Genomic DNA, 18,992 nt, shown 5'->3' on the forward strand with positions numbered 1-18,992 from the left:
AACCGGTGCTCTCTATGCAACCTCCTCTGAAAGCTCAGCTTTGAATTTTAGAGTTTCTCCTCCCCTTCGCTAGGTTTCTCATTTGGAAGTAATTTTTCCATTAAAAAAGTCTCCATACATTTGACGATGCCAGCGTTTTTGTTTTTTTGGTTAAATCAACAAACAGAAGAGGAAGTAGCAGTAAATTATACAAAGCAGAAAACTTCAATTCTCTCAAGAACAGGTTACTTCAGTTAAGATAGCCATTCCTTTTTTTTTTTTTTTTGAAGAAAGATTATGAAGTGACTTTTTGTGTTTGTACCTCAGCAATACCTGCAGCTTTCACTTCACTGTCTCGAAGCAGAACCCAACAGCTGTTCTCTCGGCCTCTAGCACTGACAACATACCACGCTCACTAGTACAGCCTCAAGACACCTGTATTACTTTTTTTCTTTCCTCCTCACTAAGATCCCTCCTTCTGATATGATCCAGTTTGTTTCTTGTTTTCCTGCCTATGATCTTCAACCCCAGCTCTTCTGAGAGATTATAGTTTATGCAAGAAAGAGGTGTCGGGGGAAATGCTTCTTTGTTTAATAGCAAAAGCTATTAAAGTGTTTCATAAACACTTTCGTCAGGACTACTCTAAATTCACATCTCCTAGTTGACAGAACTGGACCAGTAAGACCCTTGGTGGGTGATACAATTAAGAAGTGCCTAGTTAGAAAAACGGAGCAACTAATAAAGTGGAAATACTTGGCATATGCCATGTTTCCATTGCCGATAGCAGGAAGGAAGCAAGCAGCCCACAACAGTCATAGCAAAAGATTTAACAGTATAGACAAGGCATCGGATGTAGTCTGCACAAAAGATCTGATCACATTTCATGAATTCTCACTTAACTAACACACCTGTTGACTATCAATGCTGGCATTAAAGTTAGAGATACTTGCTGGTTTACAAGTTCCTTAGATTGTGCAGAACATCTCCAAAAAGATCAAGATACTAAAATTTCTACTAATTCATAGTTTGTCAGTTCAACTACCTTACTAAAATTTGGAGATATGTGTTTTTTAAGAAGTATTACTTAAGCTATACATTTTATCATACATATTTTCAGCATGTTTTTCATAACCTTAAATGAACAGAGTTCAGTTCACATAGCATCTTTCATCCCTGCCACCTCCCTTTTTTCCTGTTACAGAAAGATAAGGCTTGTGTAAAGTTTCAAAAAATAACTTTTCACTTTATTAAAATGGAAGATTTCTGAGACAGATAAAGCCGTATCACTTACAGGAAATTATTTCTCTACGAAGAAAGAGATATTATCAGACAACAAATGACCCGCACTGACATAAACCAAGCTTTCTTCATTCTGCATATAGACCATGCATCATGTCTTGGTTCAACTTTCTTCTTTTTAAAGGAACACACTTCAGTGCTCTCATTCTCTTAACAGAGAAAAAACAAACCTACAGAGAGTGTTACTGAACTGGCTGAACAGACTTTGAAGTTAAGACTTATTGCCCATACTCAACCACTACAGAAGCATGTGGATAGTCTGAGTGGTTTCAACAATGTCCTTACTTACCATACACACAGAACCGCTATAAGGTGTGAACTAAGCTGGTTAAAACTGGCATAACTTGTTAAGAGAGTATACTAAATTACCCAAAGAACAAGCTTAGTGAATACCACAACAGACAAGAAAAATGGAAGTCAAGGTACTTTTATTTAAGTAAGTGTCCAGGGTTTTAATCATAAAGAAAAGGTAAAACCAGGAGACATTAAACAAGAGCAAATGCATGTTTTCAGAACCACACTGAAAAACACATTAAATGTTCCTGTATATTTTCCAAAAATAATTCAGTTTTTGACTAATGTTGTGACTCACCTTTGTCGTAATAACTACGCAAAACTTCCAGACGATCTTATAAATCATACATTCTGTATCCTTCTCCCAGCTACTTATCCAACTTTGTTTTATGCTGTCACTGGCGCCACAGGATTATGACTTATCTGTTTAAAAAGCACCAACACAATGGAAGAGGAATGAACTACATGACGTAAAACAGAGTTTCAAATTCGGCAGTGTTATTTTATGTTTAGAATCTTTAAGCACATCTCAAAGGCTAGAAGTTTGTCTTGCTTTGCTTTACTGAAAACTAGAAAAAACAAACATTAGCCAATAAATATGGCTGAGGAAAAAAGCAATAGCAGAATTAGTTTAGTTTATTTAATTCTCAACAAGAGATATTCAGAGGAAGTAAAACAAGTTAGCAGTGGACACTTTTAAAACAGCAGTATGTGCAGCCAAGCACATGCAAGGATACAGGCATGCACAATACCCATTCTCCTCAAATTCTCACCAAAAAACACCACACGCACACACAGCTTGGCTTACCTTTACAAATTTCATCTTAGGATAACAGATCCTGACACACCTCAGTGAGTAGGCTGTCTCCTTTAGGAGGAACCAAACTATCTGGAATTGTTTGACAAGAGCATTTTTATAACTTATTCTGATGTCTGCTTATGCAAGGAGTAGCTAAACAGAAACTTTCAACCCTGGAGCCTAATAATGGTACTTTTCTGGATCAGGACTTTGTAAATTGTTAAAACATTATCCAGGCTTGTTTACCTCAAGTCCAGTCCACAGTGATTAAAGTTTCTCTCAAGTGTGCAATAAAATATACACTATGCCAAGAATCTTTTTTCAGGCTTGAAGTCTTACCACTGTAAAATCCAAACTACTGCATGCCCCAAATAGTTACTTGAAATATATTTAAGTTTCAATAGGATCTTTCGTGTTACCATTTTTAACAGATTTTACTCCTCTGATTTTTAAACATCCTATCAAAAAGAGCCACATCTGTTCTTTGTATAATAAAAAGCCAACAAGTCTCCAGAGTTTTAGATACATATTTATGCTTCTGCAATACAAACTTTAGATGTCAAATGCATTTAAAACAAACCTGCTAGCATGCCAAAGTATACATCCACATCTGATTGGCTCCTGTTGTTTACCTGCTATTCACACTATCAACTACTTCCAGATAAAAAGTGTGCTCATTGAAAGGACGAGTCTTTTCAACTTTTTGTTAGCAGTAATCTTGACTTGAGGATTCCTTTTTTTTTTTAAATCACTGTGCTGCCCCTTGGCTGCACTAGCGTGACTCTTTGTGGTGCCACACAACACACCAAGCAAGGAAACTGATCCAGATTACTGAGAAAGAACAGCAAATGCATTTCACTGCATTCTCCAGGATGTAATGTAAAGATGTGCTGTTTACATCCACCTTTCTAGAACTTGAGGAAGAGTAGAAAAACGTTAGTGAAATAGTTCAAGAGCGTGCATCAACATTACCACGTAATGCAAGACAGCAAAGCTGCAACATGTTATGGCTACCACGTTCGCTATACTTCTGCTGTCCTGTTGTATTGTCCAGCACTTCCAAGAACATGGTAATCCTCACTGGGGTGATTCCTCAAAACAGGAAGAGGCACACTACCAACTTAAAGTTAAGTTCTCTTGGACATCACTAGGGATGTCACAGAGCATCTAACTATTGGAAATTGAATAACAACAACTAAAAAAAAAGCAGATACTGTTCTGGACATAAGCTTTTCTCTTATCACGTGATCTCTTCTATACAGGATTTGCACATCCCTAATGCTTCCGTAGTTTGCCATAAATGGAAAATTCATGGAGGTTTGCCCTGATTACACAGATACATTTAATAAAAATATGACAGTAGGAAAAAAAAATTTTTTTGTATATATACACACAGTAAATACCTGAGCATACTGTAGTGTTCTCACAGTGGAATTCTACGTGAATACAGGATTTCTGATCTATTTTCCTGCATGCAATTGCTTGCAGTAGCATATATTGCCTAAAATCTGACCACAAGAGCTTCTGTAGATTAAAAATACTTCTTCAGTTTGAAAGAAAGAAAAAGAACAGAAATTTTAACTATAGACGAAGGTGTTTACTTATGTCAAGTAAAATAAAAAGACTTCGTAAGAGTCATAATGTGTTTCCTGTTCTTACAAGCAGAAAGTGTTACGTCTTAGTGTCAAAACCTTTCCAATATCCAGAGATACAAAGTTTTCAAATGACAGTCCAAGAAAGCAGGCTATGCTTCACAATGATTCCCATATCCCTCATTCTTTAAGCTAAAGAAAAGTTATTTTTTAAGTTCTCTTTAAACAGTTAAACCCAGCACTTAATATTCTTCGAGTGTTGACGCTGCATTCATTTAATAACACATCCATCAGTACAAGGGATGGGATTCCAGGAGGTATGACATGATGTAAAGAATTACATAGAAAACTGAAGACATTTGTCTCCTTCTTCCGCTACCTAGATTTTCCCCAACAAAATAGGACATTTCTCATTCTGTTAGCTGTAAGGGCAAAAAAAATACTTAAATCTGAATAGTTTTATTAATTTTTTTTCCAATTTTTCTTCCTTTTGCATTACCCAACGTATCTATTTAGCAATGAAAAAATAGGTAACAAAGCAATAAATCACTGCTACACTGAGAACTGAACATTCACTATTAGATTCTAGATATTTCCCTATCATCAATGTATCCTGAATGAGATAAGGACACCAGGAGCTACTTTTCAAGACAAAGGTACATTATTACAATTTATTGGAAGATTATGAAAATACAGATTTCAGCAGTTAAAGACTGCTTTACAATAAACATGGATGTTTGTACATGGTCAATATAAATTGTAACTCAAGCATTAAGGCATTTATAAAAATACAAACTGCTTCCACAGAAAGAAGAATATTTACATTAAGTTTGTTTGAATACTATTGAAAAAAATATATATATAGTATTCCAGTCTTGCCAATAGGTCACTTGATCATTCAGGAAAGCTGCCTTTCCAAGTCAGTTGAAGTAAACATCCACCCCCCAGCCCTACCACTTGTTATAGCTGAGTGTAGGATGTTTACAGGAACTAAAAGTTAGCTTAACAATATAAATACAGCATTGGCTTTCAAGATATCCACAAATGAATCTGCACAAACATACTTCAATACACTGTGAGCTACAACATGCACAATTCATAAAGCACACATGACAGGATTATTAAGCCTTACTGACATTACGAAGGTGTTTAACATTTAAACTTATAATTATCAGAACGCATTAATATATACATACAGACCTAGATAGTGGCTGCAAGGTACAAGAAGGAAAAAAAGAAGAGTTTCTTGCAGCCCGTAGACATCAGCAATCTGTTGCACTTCCTACCAGGACTCTTTTAGAAGGTATGTACTCAGAGCATCAAAGTCTCAGATTCGAATCATTTTTAAAACTGAGACTGAAAATCAAGATATACATAGAACATCAATACGGTGGTACAAACTCAGTAATAATCTGCAAAGGTGTCCAGCTGTTTGTGCAAGAACACACACTTGTGGTATCAAACACTTAAATAAAAAGGTGTCTTCACATGCTAGAGTTTTACAGCTTTTGCTGCTACACCTAAATGAACTCCCATTTGTGTTGCATTTTCTTAGTTTAATTCCCTTACCTCTTTCCTCTAGAGCTCTTTGAGGTACTTTTCCTATTACTTCACAATTTTAAGAATATATCCAATTTAGCTCCTAGAGCCATGAACAGACAGGAACTCTCAGTAGTCTGGGGGAAAAGAAAGAATACCTGCACGAACTCAGGCAGGGAAGAGGCAGACCCTCTCCTTCTCAAGGTCTTGCCAGAACAGGTGTTTGCAGATTGACTGGGGAGAGGGGAGCCACAGACACAGCTTAATTCATGCTTGGGGACAAGCCCTCCAGATGTATAACAGTTGCTCACTATACAAAGAAAAACATCAGCTCAAGTACTTCTGCTGAATGCAGCTGCAAGTTCACAGCAAGGGGAGACAGTGTAGGCCAGTCTAAAGCCACTAAGGATTTCAAGGTATTGCTTTCCAGCTGTCATAAAAACCACACCGAGGAAAACCACATGCAACTAAACCAGATCTCCAAGTACTAGGTTTCACAGACAGTCCACTTAGCAACTACAGACTACAACTACATCCCACACTACCTTCCACCTCCTGTAACTGTATACTGCACCTCCATATATAGTACACAGAAGTCATCCGGAGTTACTAGTTACATGTCCCAGTTTCACTGCTGGCCACCAACCTGCCTTTCACTCTGACTCTCCCCCCACTTTGAATTCAATGCACTGTGAAACATTAGAAATGGATCTATGGCTCCTTAGAGAATAAGCAAGTCACACAACCCTGTGTTAATAATACAGGGTAGCCTGCTTCGTTGATCACCTGGCTGATGTGTGAGATCTGCCTCTTCCATACCTAAACCTTGCTGCTATGGCTGTGGTCCTGCGCTGCCTCCTTCTGCAACAGTCACTTCAGCCCTTCCTCCCCACTGACAGAATTGTACAGCTAGCACATCAAATGCCAGCAGTCCCTTCCCGGTACTGCAGCTTACCTTTAATCATTACATAAATATGCATTTGGTCGATAAAAGACTCCACTTCCTTCAATTGCAAACAGCAGTGTTTCAGACATGCTAAGATCTTCAATATGTTGTGTGTACAGAAAGCAGATCTTTTTATTTCAAAACACTTTGCAAAAATAAAACAAAACACAAACAAAAATGCAGGGTAGGTTTTTATTTATTTTTGGTAGTTACAAGCCACTTAAATTTGTTTTCAAACATTGCATAGCTGGGTTTGAGTACATATATTAGATGCTAGTACAATAAAATGTACACATACAAATAAAACTCCATAAGCCTGGACTGATAAACTGCCCATGAACTAAGCTTAGAGAAAACAGCAAAGTAACCTGACATGTCGAGAGGCTAAGATGACACTGACCAAAAAGACTGTTAGATTAATTCTGAGATAACATACTTACTTTGATCATTCAAACAAGAATGTTAACAGAGAACACATCCTTTCTTGTAAGTCCAAATACTGTATAGAACTATGAAATGATAAACATTTACATCAAAGAAAATCTGGAAAGTGATTACCAGCACTACTTGTTCTTTTCAAAAATATCAATGTATACATGCTACTTCAAAGCTTTATTTTAACATACCTACATAAAATTATAAAGCTGAACAGATCATATTTTAAAAAATGATTTTAACTGAGATAATGCATTAAATTTGCAAGTTGTTTCAGAGACAAGTCTCTGTAGAGGTGTTGTAAGTAAACTGGATCAATATGCAAGTTCAGTACCTCCTATTACCACACACATTTGTATTTCACACCAGACAGAACACCCAAGTAACAGAAACAGAATAATGAATGTCACAGGACTGGTTCACATTAGGTCATTCATTGCCCGTTTGAATATTATTGCCTTTCCAATGCTTGTTAGTCTACATTTCCCAGGACTTAGAAATCCCAGCAGCTTTCATTCTGATGAATCAGAAAGAAAAATCTTTCACTTTTCCAGGTATCTATATCTTTGAGAATCTTTTTCTTTCACAAAATCACTACAGCTAAGTAGATCAAGTAATAACCAGGCTTACTATAATGTCAAAGAAATTGAACATGAAGCTTTTCTTTTAAGTGTCAGGGAATAAAAAAGAATTAATGTTCTGGGAGGGGGAGGAATGGAGAGCTAAAATATTTCAAGAATACCTTCTGCCCAAAGAACAGCAGAAGTTACTCACCTAGCCCATTCCCTCCCTCCCTCCCTCCCGCCCCCCCCCCCCCCCCCCCCCCCGTGCCCTGTCCCCTCTAAAAATAAAGGGCTGCAGACAGAGAGAAGAAAAAAATCCCAGACAAAACTCTAGGAAATAGTATTCCCAGACCTTACTTCCTAGATCCTATTCCCAGAGTAGGGGAAAGTGTTGAAGCTGTTTTGCAGATAGCTATTCTTGCTGAAATGATTCCTCTAGGTTATTTTGCAATTTAATTAGTGAGTATGAATGCCACAAAGAAGTACTTTCAAAAGCTGTTGTTTACACAAAAAAACCCAAACGTTTTTAGTGCCATGGTGGGTGTAACACAAACAAAAAGACCATACCACAAACAAATGTACAGGTTATGTATTGTCACTACAAAATAAAACAAAAAAAACCCCACATCTCTGATTTTTTTTCCTTTAGCCTTTGTTTTGGCCTTGGGTTATATCCAGCTTACAAACAATTAGGAGCACCACCCACTCATAAGAGATCCAGAACATGGAATTTCAGAAAGAACACCACAAAGCTAAACACATCAGATAAGGTGTCTGCTAAGTATCGGAGAGCATTTATCATCACTTTTCCTAAATGTCAGAAACAGAAGTTGTTAAAAAAGAACTCATAAAGCAACTCTGGTTTCTGGATAACTATACAATAAATTAAACACTACTTGCCATTACACTGCAACAAACCATAATTCTGTAGCTCATACCACAGAGCAGCAGAGAACTTAATCTTGAGTGATACATATGCAATAGCTGTGTATCTCTCATAACAGACTAGATTTCAAGAAATCACACTCACACTATTAACAATACTCAGGTTCACTCATTTTAAGTCAATTCAGTTGTGTCTATATAAACTGCATTAGATATATGTATGTGACAGCTTTTCCTTCCCATGTTGTCCAAGAATAGCCAGGTGCAGCAAACATCTGACTGAAAGCTAGAACTGCTCTTACAGCTTCCAGTCGGGGATGTTTACAGCAACAGACTACTACACATCGTTGCCTCTGTGTAACAGTACAAAGCGGTCAGTTACCTTCAGCAGGGGGAAATGAGAGAAGGGGAAAGAAAGAAAAAAAAAAAGAGGAGATTTAAGACATGCTCCCATAACATCCCAACCAGCTACTGTTCAGTTTATTCTGAAGAAAATCTTATTCACACATTCACAAATAAGTAGTTTCAGACCAAGTATCTAAATGCAGCACATCCACATACAAGTACCCAACTTTTAATACACATTTTCAGACCTCTATGGGTGCAAATATGCATGCTTTTAAAAGAGCTCCCTAAAGTTTTTTTCTGTATACCCTCATTCCCAGAGCTCTAAAAATAAATGGACTTCCACTTTGAATATCCATTCTACTTATCCTTTTAAAAGTATTTATATGTCTAAATAAAGCTATATTCAAAATTAAAAAAAAGAGAAAAGCAAAACAAGCCATGAAAATGTTAGAAAAATAAATTTTATAGGAGTCTGAAGACATTTGTTTTCAATGTCAGAATTATACTTGGTCAGTTCAGGCTCTACTACAGTCAAACAAATAAAAACCTTACCTATGGGAAAAGCATTAAGGGGGAGGGATGGGATGGGGAGGAAAAGCACTATTGGCCTCAGGAGGAACCATTTACTGAACATCTTCAACAATAAATTAGTACTGAAACTCCCACAAGACTGTATTCTGTTCTGCAATAATTTCCTTTCAGTTGAGAGCCTTTAAAAAGAGTATTTAAAATTAGTATTTACAAGACAATACAAAAAGTAGAGAAGAATTTAATTTAAACCAAAGTCATTCATTAAATACATCACACAATTAGGTGTTGCTTATTCTCTAAAGCTTTGATTCTGCAGTGGCCTGCACAGAAATAATCCAAATATCTAATCAAAATCCAAAAGGACTTAAGTGGTGCTCTTGTTGACACAAAAAGGGCCCCCCTTCACTGTGATGGACATGGAAGATAGTTACAGAACTGAAAACAGATTCATATATTCTCATTTAGCATCTATTCTTTCAGAATACAAAAAGTTTTATAAGTATTCTACTGCCAGATTATATGTAGACTATATCAATCTAACATCGTTTGTTTGGGGGTTTCTGTTTAAGCTTCCGCACCAACTGATAAAAATGTGAATTACCACACAGTTTAAGACTAAAAAAACATTACATATTCAGGATTTCTCAGTTACAGAAACCCAGTCACATCTTGTTTGCAAATAGAGGTTCCTTCTGAAACAGGAAAACTCGTTAGTAGTAAGTGACTAATTGTTACAAGAGTACACCAAGATTAACGAGGAAGCTGCATGCAGTCACTATGGATACCATGCTGACCTTCGTTATTTTTGAGAATAAACAGTTAAAAAGCAAGTGGTCATTTGCAACTAAGGCCTCCTCAGACTGTTCCAAAAATGAAAATTCCTATTTTAAATTGGATCGAAATGGGTTATTTCATGCAGAGGTAGGCACATGGTATTTGACTAATTAGGCTGCTGAGCATTAAGTTGCAATGAACCATTATACTGCTGTCCTTTAACACTTACTTCTTAAGGAATAATGAAGGTTACTACAATGTCATCTACCGGAGGAGAACAAACTCCCCCCAGACGCCTTTTGTTTTCCACACACAAATCATCACTAAATAGCCAATATACATGACAATGAAGTCTCTCCCTACTTATCAAACTCGATGTCAACTATTAATACTTGCACAACATGTTACAAAGCGATCTTAGCCCTAATAAGGGGTTGGAATTCTCAGTCATCCAAACATGGTGTTAAAAAGAAAGTGGATATAGTACAGATTATTTTGTACAGTGGCATGCTTGAAAGTTACAACTTCTATAAAGACAATCAAAAAAAATTGAAACTGAATACTTGGATATCTTCTTCAGCTATCCTCCTGAACACGTGGTTTATGTTTGTTTTAAAATGAGTAGATGGCATACTCCAGCTTTCATTAAAGGCACTGTTATCACTTTGGTAATGCTCATTTGGCAACATGCTAAAAATAAGTAGAAATTATTCCAACATCATCACAAACTGAAGAATACTAACTGCTACCTTCTTAACTCCATGAACTGTTTTTGTTAAGAACAGCAATAAAGGTAGCATTCTTTGAAGTCTGAAATCCTCTAACTCTGTAACTATGCAAAAACAAACAAAACAGCTTACCAAGTCTTTCAAGACAACATACAGACTGATGCAAATCTGCAGGACTACATTAAGTCCCTCCGATATCGGAAATATACTCATTTGTCACATTCCAACAAGCAATGTTGGATCGCTTGCCTAGGAACTGTTCCTGAATTGTCAGTACTCTGGAAGAATTAAAAGGTTTTAAAAAATAATAAAAATAAAAGGGGATACCACTATGATATCTGAAGTTTACGCTCTTTAACAATTTCCAAACTAGAGCCATGTAGACCAAAATGGAACTGTACTACAAATTTTGCAAACAAATGAGAATTTTATCACTCACACTGAACTCTGACTGTACCTTGTATTACCACTTTAAGTGAAGAGAGTTCAACAAGACAGGGGAAGGAGGAGATGGAAGAGGGTGAGGAGGCAGAAGCAGAGGGCAGCCAGAGAAAGATTCTTCATTTTCTTCTCCACACATTTTAACACAAAATCTTCATTTCATCACCAGCATGACAGAAATAATTAACTGTAAAAGAAGTCTATTTGTGTGTGCGTGCTCATACATTGCGTTTTGCAGTCAAGGTCTTGTCAATCAAAGCAGTTTAACAGATGCTTGATGCAAGCAAAAAATCAAGTGACTAGTAGTGTTGCTAAGACAGAAGACAGATGTTCATTATTGCTCCGATTATTACGTTATGCTTATTGGCCAGAACAGAACTGAGAATTAAATATTAAATTCAAGAAATAAAAAAAGATTCCTAAACTGCATATGGGTTAAAAAAATATTAGGAAGATTTTCGCAATGGAAACCAACAGCTAGTATTTACCAATTCTTTAATAGTAAAGAATTGAATTTTAAAACTCTGTAGTACAGTATGGTTAAAGACTAATGCTAAGGCTACATCAGTTGACATGTTTTTATTTTCTTCTCCCTTCCCATCAGAAGCTCTTCCCTCATCCAAAGTATGAGATTAAGTCAAAAAAAAAAAAAGCCAAGCATTTATGCTTTTAATAAATTCTTTCCATTTTTACCTTGCGGTAATGTAATTCCATCAAAGTATTGAAACAGAAACCCATTCCTCTGATATTACAGATTTTAATCGGAAGCCCCCCTCTTTCCGCCTTCTTTGTGTGCACACACACATGCGCGTATGGGGGAGGGAGGACAACAACTTTCTGCCAAACAGTTTTTTTCTAGAATAAGTACTTAATGAAATTAATCTAGCTTTCTGAAGTACCAAGTCAGGAAACTAGCTATTTTTATACATTTTAACTGGTCTTATGGTTCATGAATATTTTTATTCCATCTTTGTAGGGATCACAAGGAAGAAATAATCTATTTGCCCTGGGTCAAACAATGTGTCCAAATCAGCATCATGTTTTTAGACCTCCAGCCTGGGATGTCCACCAGCTTCACATCATCTGCAATGGTACTTAGGTCATACAGGTATGTGTGTTACCACACTGAATATTGATTTTATGTTCTAGTATAGATAAGGCTCTGATCTTGTCACCAGCCAAGAAGTTTACTGCAGCACTAAAAATTAGCACTGCATGATTAACTGTGGTGGAGAAGTGGTAAGAGTACATCAGTAGTTTTAAAACTGCATCTCCTGTTTATTCTCAGGGAACCATACGCTCTGTTTCTTATGATCACTTATATATACACTAGTATAGAGTACAATTACCAATTGTACAAGAGGTGGAAAAATTGGTTTAGAATTCAAGGCCCAATTGAAAAAAGACTGAAACTAAATATTACCAGTTGTAAAGAAAAAAAGTAGAAGAGTCTGATATTTTAAGAACACACGGGAAAGTATGAATAATAGGATGTTATCTATATAGTGGAGACAGAATTTAAGGACAGTTAAGTGAGGGCAGAAGCCAAACACCATATATAGATCACTTCAGAAAAACAAACATAACTAAGAATTTTTTTGTAAAGTAATATTCTCATCTGACAAAAGGAGAAACTAAAGATGAACTGCAGAAAACAAGGATGATGGTGTGAGCAAAAAGAAATTTCAGATCCTGGTTCAAAAGAGCCTCCACCCAACTGCCCTGCATCTCAGACTCCACACAAGCTTAGAATAAGTCTATAAATTTAGTCTCCTGTGACTAAAAGCAGATGAGGAAGGAAAAAAGAGAAATAGTCTTAAACACTCCCTCCTTGATTCAGTCTGTTTCAGATAAAGGGGTAACAGGAAAAAGTAATCAACCCATAACTGTAGCAGAGAGAGTTCTTACACAACAACAAGCTGAACTACAGACACACATACGCAGCATCCGAGACAGAAAATTGGCTTCATCCATTATACTCATTTCTTACAGTCAACCCAAAAATGCACAAAAGAGCAGCAAATATACAGATTTTTCCTTTCATTCTCCATAGCCCATGTAAACTCACATGGGCATTCACCTGCAATTCACATAATCTCAAAAATATAACAGGAGGATCTTGAATACATAGAAAGCTAGGAACAGGCAGGGAGAGTGGAAAGGGGGCATGTGAAGGCAGGAAAGAGACATGAAGTTTTGATTAAATAAGCACTTTAGACCACAGGGACTATATGCAGAAATTGTATATAGAACCAAGTTGCACATCTGCAACAGAGCTTGTGCTCTGAAAAAAATTTTCTACAGAACAGAAAAATAGCATTTGCATTTCGAGTTCTTACCTCCCTACTATTCCAATATACTTTCCTGCTAAAGTTTTAGTGCTGTGAACTGTAAATAAAACAAATAAGAAAAAACAGGAACAAAAACAGCATTACGAGTACCTTTCAAGTTGGTTTCCACTTTTGTACAGCTTGACTTGAAACGAACAGATCCAATAAAGCAGAAATGCAGCCAGAGCTCCTGTGTATTGACAGCAGTCAGTCAGTACATGCTTCAGAAAAGTAGAGTCTGAAGATTTCATTTCTGACTTGAGTGAGCACAGATTTAACAGCGAGACATGAAAAATCACAGCAGTAGCAGATCAGAATCATAGCTTAGAACAATAGCGCTAAGCCTATACTTAAGAGAAACTAAATAATTCCAACTAATTATGAAACACAGAATCCAGGAGTAACTAAGAGTGAAAGGGACCTCTGAAGGTCATCTAATATAACCTTCCAGCTCAAAATAAGAGCTAAATTTGTAACAAAATGGGGTTGCTCAGGTTCTTGTCCACTCAAGTTCTGAGCATCTCTAAGAATGGAGGTTTCACAACTTCTCTGAGCAACCTGATCCAGTGTCTGACCACCCATACTGTGAAGAACTTTCTTCTTGCATCTAACTGGAATTTCCCTTGTAGCAAGTTGTGTCTGTTCCCTCTCAACTTTTTGCTGCACATCTCCAAAAGTTAGCTGGCTTCATCTTCTCTATGGCTACCTAACAGGCAACTGAAGACAGCAACTAGACACCCCCACACACACACCTTAGTCTTCTCAGGTTGAACAACACAGCTCAGCCTGAAGAAACCATGTATTTATTTATGGAATACTATTTTGACTCTCCAGTAGGTAGTCTAACATATCCAAGAAGTTACCCGACCAAATTAAGTCTTTACTTCAGGTAACCTGGGAGGTTCTGCAGTACCCAATGATCAAAACAGTCACATCAGGGGGTGGGAAGTGGCTGATTCAAGATCATTTTGCTTTAAACATGGACTAAAACATCCATCTATCACACTAAGAAATCATCATAATGATTTACCCTCAAAAAAACCTTAACTAATAGGTTAACCTGCAATGCAAGCAGGCATATTAGCATTCTTATCTATTTGTCATTCCCCCCCCCCGCCCAAACAGAGGACAAACCTTCACTTATGTGAATACTTTTGCTGGTTTGGACACACCCAGTTTATAGCACTATACTATATATAGCATCGCACACTGCAGTTTTTGCTTTTTCATTTTTTTTCCCCAAAAACTTTTCTAAAAGGATACCTATGTCACACTGCACCAACCGTAAGAGAAAGGTGAAGAGCTGGGAATATAAATTTAGAAAAACCATGAATCATAAGAACTTGTTAGGCCATATTTCACAAAGATTCAGTCCCTTCCTGGTTTTATCAAGAAACTTTGATTATATAACCTCACTGAGTTTAAAATATAACTCAAAAATATTGTTGATTCTTCTAAAGTTTATAGTTTCAGCTATTCACCTCTCTCATGGTCCCTTTTACAGTAAAGGAATGTTGCCTCATTCCTGGTGAAGAGCTACAATGAAGGAAGATTGTTTAATCTGGGGTGGATTCCTGGAGAGACTTAAATAAGAACCACTAAAACAAGTCACTTTAAATACAATACAGCTACCTCTCCACATGACATATCTCCATTTCATCCTGAAGAGTCTTTCATTTCTCGACTTGTACCCACAGTTTGCCTCTTCTTCTTTGGTAACCAACATTTCTGGTCCAGGACAAACATATACATAGAAAATGAGCTCTTTCTTTTAAAGTCATCTTTGAGTGACCATCTGCATCTTATACTCAATCTGCAAATTAAAAAGAAAGTTCACACTACTAAATATGCAACAGTTCATCTGATCACCTCTTTTAAAGAATGTAGAACATAGGGTTGTTTTCTGCCCTCCTGCTTCTAAAACTTGACAACAAATAAAAACATAAAGGATATACTTAATGGACGCATTTTGCAGTAGGATCAAGAGCTCCATCAGTAAAAAGCTAACCTGCATATGAATCTTTCAAACCTTAATATTTCCAGTAGAAAAAGTTTCCTAAACTGTTTAAGGGGTCTGTCTCTACCAACTCAAATATGACTAAGTGTAAATGGACAAACTTCCCCTGAAAGATCAAGACTAGGAAAGCTACATAAATACATTATTTGTTAGTGTTTTTTTGTTTTTCCTTTTTTTGAATGGGCATCCACAGAGCTGGCTGCAGCAAACTCAAAAACAATGACACCTTTAGGACATGCCTCCTTCTTCAGTTAATGGCATTTCACTAACATTTGTTATTATAATTCTCTAGTGATACCAACTGCCAAAAATTGTTCCATGTAACACTGATGAATACCACCAGTATTACAATCAACAGGTGTAGAGTTGAAGTATAAAGTTGAGAACTGCACAGAGCATGTTTATACTACAAAATCCCTTAGCTTACCTTTCCCGAATGAGGACACATTTGGATGGTCTGTTAATGTTAGCAGTCTGAGTTAGGTCTAGACCATTCTACTACACTGCTGGAAGAAGCTGGTGAGGAAACATGCAACGAGTTGGGCCAGGCCACCAAGAGATCTAGAAGGAACACAACACAAATATTCTTGTTCAGAGGACTACCCTTAAAACATATTCCAATTCTTGAAAATTAGTTACAGATGTGACAAGTTCTGGCATTCCGACATTCAAACTCAGAAACTACAACCCGAGATTGTTATTGTAGCCTGTAGACTGCAGTCAAACTGCAGCGTTGCAACATATAGCAGGGGAAGTACATGAAGTACAGTTCAACTCCTCCATTGCAATTAAATCCTGAAGGTTATCAGACCAAGAAACCATCTGTATAACAGTAGCAGTCCTAACCTTGCTCCAAGCAAAGTATACATGGTTTTCAAATTACTTCAAAGAAAATAGGTTTAACCCAGTAGGTACGTAAGTCATGAACATCAGATAAGCACGCGGCATTCGGTTTTACAAAGCAACTTTGTCCTTATGCATAAGTTCATAAAAATGTTAATTATTTGCTTTGCAACAATACCCAAGAGGCCAATTCTTTTAAGTACACACATACAGCCTCCTTCCCCAAAGAAAACAGTCCACACAAGAACAGCATGAAATCACGGCCTCTGTCTGAGCATCAACCAATTCACAAACAAAACAAAAACACACATAAAACAAAACTTTAACCACTCACAGAGCTATTGACTCCACTTAAAATGTAGATGTGAACGAGTCCTTTCCAGGAAGTGAGCTTTCAGAGTTTAGTGACAGTAGCCGGAAAGACACATAATATGCTGGCATACAAAGTGGATTTTCCAAACACTTCTCCATATTCTCAAATCAATCTTACATAAGATCTGACATACTTAGAAAATTATTACTTTCACAGGCTTTCTCACTTACACATTTACTCTAGAATCAAGCCACCACCTCCCTAAATAATGTCAACTATAAAAAGAAATTTAAAAAAATACTTCTGACATACTAACAGTCTACTTGATGCATTTCCAGTCATACTTCCCTTACTTGCAACAAAGTAACATTTGCCATTTAGCCACTGGACTACAATAGGAAGGAATGGCAATTATATAGCCACAGCTTATTTTGGAAAAGAGAGAAGTGAGCTTTTTCTAAATAAATAATTTTTTTCTTAAATAATGAAAAGACAATCTTTGATTTTTTTTTTTTAAAGACTTTTGTCTACCAGCTACCTAAAACATTACTCTTTTACTGTACTGTTGACAGAATTATCAGTGTCATCTACACAAAAATGTCATGACATTTAGGGAAGGTTCCTGACAAGCGGAAGGCAAAAAAGGGATGTTCAGCTTAACGTCGGTATCTGAAAGAAGTACAAAACACCCTAATTGGAATTAATTTCCAAATATATGGACGGGAAGATAATCACAAACAGTTAACACAAGATTTATCAATGACAGACAAAGTTCATGTGATGCAAGCTATTTTGAAGCTTAAATGGTGCATGTGACACACTTTGACTTTAGTACTGCTTTCGATAGTCTCTCACCACAGTCTCACCTGGAAGCTGAGAAAGCAGGAGCTCGACTAACAGAAGGAAAGGTGAGCTGAGAACTTGGCTGGATTGCTAGCTCTCAGGGTCGTAAGCAAAGGCTTTATGTCCACCTGCCAGCTGGCAAGGGTGGGGGGGACTCCAGGGCCAACAATGAGGTCCAAACACACTCATCAGCACCCAGGATGATGACCTGGAGTGCACACTCAGCAGAATGCCAAATGATAATGCAGTGGAGGGAGGAGGGAAGAAGAGGGAGGTTGACACAGTGAATGACAGCAAGAAAGACCCTGAGAAACCTGAGCACGGGGCCAAAAGAAACCTCCCTGGGTTTAATAAGGACAAGCACAAAGTTCTGCAACCAGGGTGGAATAACCCCGCGCATCAGCACAGGCGGGGAATCGCTGCAAAAGCCCTACTGCAAAGGACCCAGACACAGGAAGAAACCTGCTTAAACAGGAGCCAACGCCTCACTGCGGGCAAGGCAGACCGCATGCGGCACTGCGGCAGGAGCAGGGCAGCCGGCAGGTCACAGCAACTTATCCCCTCACGCTCACAAACACAGCCCCACACCCAGCACCAGCAAGGCCACTCTGCAAATACTGCACCCACTGCCGAGACCCCCACGGCAAGCAGGATGCAGAGGAACTAGGCAGGGTCCAGCACAGCACTGCCATGCTGACCATGGGCCTAAAGGACAGCACCCATGGGTAGAGCTGAAGGCACACTGGCCTGTTTCGCCTGGCAAAGAGAAGGCTAACGACCACCCTCACAGCTCTCTACATCTACCAGGAGGGGAGCAACAAGGACAGCAGAGCCAGACACCTTCTCAACAGGGGCAGAAGGAGGAACTGAGAAGGAGCAACAGCCGCAGAACACAGCCTGGAAGGTTCACGCTGGACATGATGAAGAACGTTTTCACTAGGAACGTGGTGGGGCACAGAAACAGGCTTCCCTTCCCACAGAGGGGCTGTAGATTCTCTGTCCTTGGGGGTTTTCAAGACTTGGTCAGACAAAGCTACAGCTGAGCCCATCAAGTGCTAGTTACAGCCCTGCTTTGAACAAGCGGTTGGACCAGAGACCTCCAGTGGTCCCTTCCAACCAGCATTCTTGCAATTGTATGACCTAACCGCTGTGATATGCTTCACGTAACTGGGACCTTCACCCTCAGACACGATGCTGAATTGAATCATCTTTGGAAAAAGAATTATCCGTGGATGACATCAGCACAGCCTTTCCTATAAATAGCCAAGTGTTATCATCAATCTACACTACTTTTTAAGCATCTCAAATAGTCACAGTATATAGTCCCAAAAGTTCTGAATATTTAATATATCTATATTATGTATATAATACATTTAATGGCAAGACTATTTTAATCTACAAGTTTCAAATACATTAAAAAATAAAGAGTAAATACAAGTTGCATACCTAAGCCTACTAAATTGAATAAGCTGCCAAACACTATCCCAAGATCA

At 37.8% G+C, this 18,992-nt stretch overlaps 1 protein-coding gene across 5 annotated transcripts in view; it reads right to left on the reverse strand.

Annotated features, from left to right (window-relative positions):
* ZFAT (zinc finger and AT-hook domain containing) overlaps positions 1–18,992 on the reverse strand; it is a 145,545-nt gene that overhangs the window by 111,538 nt on the left and 15,015 nt on the right. Inside the window, exons 3-6 of one of the 5 annotated variants that reach the window (XM_064507894.1) lie at positions 15,928–16,061; positions 15,116–15,296; positions 13,595–13,673; positions 1,871–1,995 (exon numbers count right to left, since the gene is read on the reverse strand). The exons of 1 other annotated variant lie outside the window; for it this stretch is intronic. Coding sequence is in view for 1 of the 4 variants with exons in the window: in XM_064507893.1 (XP_064363963.1) it covers positions 13,595–13,673; positions 15,116–15,130 (94 nt within the window). In the remaining 3 variants the exon portion in view is untranslated. Of the gene's footprint in view, positions 1–1,870; positions 7,679–13,594; positions 13,674–15,115; positions 15,297–15,927; positions 16,062–18,992 lie in introns of those variants that run through there. 3 more of the 5 variants (XM_064507893.1, XM_064507895.1, XM_026113626.2) reach the window with 3 other exon arrangements.

The sequence above is a fragment of the Dromaius novaehollandiae genome, chromosome 2 (genome assembly GCF_036370855.1).
Source record: "Dromaius novaehollandiae isolate bDroNov1 chromosome 2, bDroNov1.hap1, whole genome shotgun sequence".
In the NCBI taxonomy this organism is placed as follows: Eukaryota; Metazoa; Chordata; class Aves; order Casuariiformes; family Dromaiidae; genus Dromaius; species Dromaius novaehollandiae.